Here is a 6,039-nt window from a genome sequence, read left to right on the forward strand (position 1 = left end):
TAGTAAGTCAAATCTCCTAGAGGAATGCATGGCAACATGCACCTCTTCTCCGTATCTCTGTGCCCCACTAGCCTAAAGTCCTGCAAACAGCCACGTCCAGGCATCAGAAATCGTATCCTATACCTTTATTTTACTCTTGAATTATTTACGTGTTTCCATTATTATAATTATATCATGTGTTTTCTTCTTCCAGCCTCTAGGTAGTGCTATGCTGTACAAGACAATGGCTCTAGAGATTCGGTTTAGAAACCCCCTTAATATTGCCATCAGGGACTGCATGCTGGTGGTGGAAGGCAGTGGCCTTATTGACCGTGAGCTTACTACTATGTGAGTATAACCCCGCAGCTACCCTCACATGAACTAGAAAGGTCTAGGTCCTTTGGGAGAGTGGTGATAATGCTAATACTATTTGCACAATGTTATTAGTAAGAATACAAAATCATAAACATCCATTACTTCATTACTTGGAAATGAGACTAGTTATTCTGGTAGGAAAGTCTTGTGAAACATCTGCCATACTGGTAGGACAGGTTGTATGACACGCAAGGCAGAATTGCACCCATGTTCTAGGGATCAGATTATTGCCTTTAATCGCATCTCGGTTATGACAGTTAAACATTATAACATTATAATACAGGGTGGGCCATTTATATGGATACACCTTAATAAAATGGGAATGGTTGGTGATATTAACTTCCTGTTTGTGGCACATTAGTATATGTGAGGGGGGGAAACTTTTCAAGATGGGTGGTGACCATGGCGGCTATTTTGAAGTCGGAAATTTTGAATCCAACTTTTGTTTTTTCAATAGGAAGAGGGTCATGTGACACATCAAACTTATTGGGAATTTCACAAGAAAAACAATGGTGTGCTTGATTTTAACGTAACTTTATTCTTTCATGAGTTATTTACAAGTTTCTGACCACTGATACAATGTGTTCAATGTGCTGCCCATTGTGTTGGATTGTCAATGCAACCCTCTTCTCCCACTCTTCACACACTGATAGCAACACCACAGGAGAAATGCTAGCACAGGCTTCCAGTATCCGTAGTTTCAGGTGCTGCACATCTCATATCTTCACAGCATAGACAATTGCCTTCAGATGACCCCAAAGATAAAAGTCTAAGGGGGTCAGATCGGGAGACCTTGGGGGCCATTCAACTGGCCCACAACGACCAATCCACTTTCCAGGAAACTGTTCATCTAGGAATGCTCGGCCCTGACACCCATAATGTGGTGGTGCACCATATTGCTGGAAAAACTCAGGGAACGTGCCAGCTTCAGTGCATATAGAGGGAAACACATCATCATGTAGCAATTTCGCATATCCAGTGGCCTTGAGGTTTCCATTGATGAAGAATGGCCCCACTATCTTTGTACCCCATATACCACACCATCAATTTTTTTGTTCCAACAGTCTTGGAGGGATCTATCCAATGTGGGTTAGTGTCGGACCAATAGCGGTGGTTTTGTTTGTTAACTTCACCATTCACATAAAAGTTTGCCTCATCACTGAACAAAATCTTCTGCGTAAACTGAGGGTCCTGTTCCAATTTTTGTTTTGCCCATTCTGCAAATTCAGTGCGCCGATCTGGGTCATCCTCGTTGAGATGCTGCAGTAGCTGGAGTTTGTAAGGGTGCCATTTGTGAGTAGCTAATATCCGCCGAAGGGTTGTTCGACTAATGCCACTCTCCAGTGACATGCGGCGAGTGCTACGCTGTGGGCTCTTGCTGAATAAAGCTAGGACAGCCACTGATGTTTCTTCATTAGAGACAGATTTCATGCGTCCACATTTTGGCAAATCCAACACTGAACCAGTTTCACGAAACTTAGCAAGCAGTTTGCTAACTGTAGCATGGGAGATGGGTGGTCTCGTAGGGTGTCTTGCATTGAAATCTGCTGCAATGACCCGGTTACTGCGTTCACCAGACATCAACACAATTTCTATCCGCTCCTCACGTGTTAACCTCGGCGAAATGTCAATGGCTGTAAACAAAGAGAAACTTGTAAGTAACTCATGAAAGAATAAAGTAACGTTAAAACCAAGCACACCATTGTTTTTCTTGTGAAATTCCCAATAAGTTTGATGTGTCACATGACCCTCTTCCTACTAGAATACAAATTTAGATGGTTAAAGCAGTTTCCTCGTTAAAGTGCTTCTCTGGGCTACAGATATTGATGACCTGTCCTCAGGATGGCTCAATATCAGATTGGTGGGCATCCGACAACCAGTACTCCCACTGATCAACTGTTATAGGCCTCTTGCACACGACCGTTTTTTTTTTCCGTTTATGTTCCGTTTTTTGCGTTCCGTATCCGGTCCATATACGGAACCATTAATTTCAATGGGTCCGTAAAAAAAAACGGAAGGTTCTCCGTATGCAATTCGTTTCCGTATTTCCGTTTTTCCGTTCAAAGATAGAACATGTCCTATTATTGTCCGCATAACTTACAAGGATAGTACTGTTCTATTAGGGACCAGATGTTTTGTTCCGCAAAAAAAACGGAATGCACACGGATGTCATCCGTATTTTTTGCGGACCGCAAAATACTGAAAAAGACATACGGTCGTGTGCAAGAGGCCTTAGGCTGCTGATGTGCCAGAAACGAACGCTCTATGGGGTGGAAGCAGAAGGCTCCATACAAAGTAGCTTCTGACTCAGGTATACTGAAGCTCAGCTCCCATTCACATGAGTGGGACCTGATCTGCAGTACCCTGGTACGGCCACTACACAATGTGCAAAGCTGCCTTCAGCTCTGTACACTGCATACTTTCTGGCACCATGGCAGCCTGAAACAGTGGGGTGGGGGAAATGGTGAGGGTGCCGGGTGTTGGGCCACCACCAATCTATAGATGAGCTACTGTACCCTAGGGATAGGTCATCAATATCTGTAGCCTAGGGAACCCCTTTAAGACATACAGTATCCTACCATTTGACTTTATTAGCTTTCACAGACTCAGCCTGGCCATGTATTACATGCTTGCCTATTCATTTGAATGTGCCATGTAATACTACATCCCCCCATCGATATAGGATGTTTGCCAGACGACTTTTATTTGCAAAAGGGTAATAAAAAGCTTTCACTTCCCTTATAAGTGGACCTTTAGTGGTCAAATCAAAATCATATTTATGTAACCAGTAGTGTTGAGCTCGAATATTCGAATAGCGAATATTAATCGCGAATATCGCAACTTCGCTAATTTGCGAATATTTCTAATATAGTGCTATATATTCGCTATATCGAATATTCATCATTTTTTAACATCTGAAAACATGATTCCTCCCTGCTTCTTTCTTGTGGGTCAATGAGTCATACTCCTCCCCGACAAGCGTCCCCGTCACCATGGGAACGCCTGTGGGTTAGTAAATACCATCGGATCTGAGTTTTCCCTGAGATCGTGAAAACTCAGATCCGATGGTATATTCTAACCCACAGGTGTTCCCATGGTGACGGGGACGCTTGTCAGGGAGGAGTATGCCAAAGTGGAATAACAGTACATATTGAAAAAAAAAAAGACGAATATTCTAAATAACGAATATATTCACTATATTGCTATAACTTCGTTTTTTCAAATATTCATCATATTCTAAAAAACAAAGTTAAAGCAATATAGCGAATATTCGTAAAATACACATATAGGGCCAGATTTATCATTAGCTCAAGTCAGAATAATGGAGTGAAAAAGTCGCAAATTTTTGCGCAATCGCTTAAACTGCGCAAAAATTTGCGACTTTTATTGCCTCTGCACTATGCTCGCCAGTTTTCTGAAAGTGGGCGTGTTTTCATATGTAAATGAATCTCTAGACAGATTTACTATTGCGACTATTCAAAAAGTCGCAAAAAAAGTCACACAAAAATGCGCAATTTCACTCCAGTGAGGACCATGCTTATCTTATGCGACTTTTTAATAGAACATGCGACTTTTTCGTAAAGACGTGCGACTTTTGTAAAGCTGCTTACTGACGGATAAACTGCTACCGTCAAACCACATTTATTACAGTCTTAAAGGGCCGATCATAAATCTGACTTGGCTAAAGCTGACTTTAGCCATATGTGAAAGTGGAGTGAGCTGTCAGAGTAATGATAAATCTGGCCCATAGACTGTAATTTAGCTAATATAGTGCTATAATCTTTTTTTTTTTTATAATCTAATTTTTTTTGTCTCTTTTGAACCTAAGATTTTGAAAAAATTTACGCTATAAAAAAAATACTATAGCACTATATTAGCTAAATTGCAGTCTATATGTGTATTTTACGAATATTCGCTATAATGCTATAACTTTGTTTTTTAGAATTTTCGTCATATTCTAAAACAAGAATATATAGCAATATAGCGAATATTCGTAAAATACACATATTAGACATAGCCATAGCCAACCAATAGGAAAGTTGCCTTATACAGTTAAAAAAAAAAAAAATAATCTCAATACGCGAATAATTAAATCGCATATTATTCGCGATAAATAGAATAATGCCGAATATTCGATTTCGACGAATATTCAATCGAATATTCGCGAAATATCACAAAATCGAATATAGCACCTCCCGCTCATCACTAGTAACCAGTAAGGGTGTTCATACTATAGAGGCCTCCTATACAACTGCTGCGAGGCCCGTTGAGAGAGGAGCCTAATTCCAAAGTTGGTCTTGTCCTCATTTTATGGGATGTGGTCTCCATAGGTCCTAGAGACAAAATAGAAATTGTAGGACTTCTTGATTCTAGTAGTTTGGATTGTGGTATTAAGCAGCTGCTTAAAGGGCCTTCAATTTTATCATTGCTATGAGACACTGTACTCTGTATGCCACTGTGTATTAGAAATGTCATTTATCTGTCAGTAGCGCCATGGTGGTCACTGATAAATGTTTTCTCTGTCATTTACAGGGTGCCCTACCTGAAACCAAACGAGAAGATAAGATTCAAGGTGGAGCTAACGCCCTACAGGACGGGCACAAGGCAACTTATAGTGAATTTTAAGTGTAAACATTTTACAATTAAAGGCTACCAGCTACTTAATGTGAATTCCTGGTAACCTGCAGCCAGTGCCCGGTGGGCGATCATATTACCCATGGTATTTGTGTATTTAAAGATGTAACATTTTAGGACTCTCTCTTAAAGGGAAAGAATCATTTTATTATAAAATACCTATGCAGTCGGCCAGTATTAATGACTCAATGTCCATGGTAATTAAGTGTTATCGTGTGTACATTTAAGTAGCTAATCCCTAAAAATAGGGATTCGCTACTGATTTACCCACCCAGACGTCGGAACAGCAAAATCTCCTGACAAAAGTGCTTTTTCTGTCATCACACTGTAATATAGGTCATTAAAGGGCTTTTGTCACCCCCCAAAACTCATTTTTCATTTTTGGGCATATTAAAATCCCTATTGTATGACTATTCCCTATATAGGGCTCTTACCTTGTTCTGTGGCTTCGTTTCATTAAAAATCGAGCTTTTATCCTCATCCTCCTTTTAAAAAAACGCCCTCTCCTCCAGTTGATTGACAGGGCCAGCGAACGCTCTCCTTCTCCGGCTGGCCCTGTCTCTCTTTCGGGTTTAGAGGTGACGTCATCGGCGCAGGCGCACTGAGGGAGTGCTGAGGAAGCGAGCGTCCTTCTGGCAGAGCGCCTGCGCCGAATGAAGACACGTAAGGCGCAGGCGCGGGATTTGAATTGCAGACAGGGCCAGCCGGAGGAGGAGAGCGCTCGCTGACCCTGTCAATCAACTGGAGGAGGGGGCGTTTTTTTAAAAGGAGGATGCGGTGGCTACCAGCAAGTAGACGCCCTACTTGCTGGTAGTGAAGTCATTTGCATATTTTAAAAGCTACATTTTTAATGAAACGAAGCCACAGAACAAGGTAAGAGCCCTATATAAGGAATAGTCATACAATAGGGATTTTATTATGATCAAAAATGAAAAATGAGTTTTGGGGGGTGACAGAAGCCCTTTAAATAAGGAGCACATATGCTTGCGCCATATAATGGGCAACATGCAGAGTGCTCTAGAAGCACTGGCATGGCCCACTTTGCAGATA

At 41.2% G+C, this 6,039-nt stretch overlaps 1 protein-coding gene across 1 annotated transcript in view; it reads left to right on the top strand.

The window, feature by feature from the left end:
* Window positions 1–5,368, top strand: part of LOC121004762 (protein-glutamine gamma-glutamyltransferase E-like) — a 31,667-nt gene extending 26,299 nt beyond the window's left edge. Inside the window, exons 12-13 of the mRNA XM_040437107.1 lie at window positions 194–327; window positions 4,888–5,368. Coding sequence (XP_040293041.1) covers window positions 194–327; window positions 4,888–5,035 — 282 coding nt within the window. The 3' untranslated portion in view covers window positions 5,036–5,368. The remainder of the gene's footprint in view (window positions 1–193; window positions 328–4,887) is intronic.
* The last annotated feature ends 671 nt before the right edge of the window (window positions 5,369–6,039 follow it).

The sequence above is a fragment of the Bufo bufo genome, chromosome 6 (genome assembly GCF_905171765.1).
Source record: "Bufo bufo chromosome 6, aBufBuf1.1, whole genome shotgun sequence".
NCBI lineage: Eukaryota > Metazoa > Chordata > Amphibia > Anura > Bufonidae > Bufo > Bufo bufo.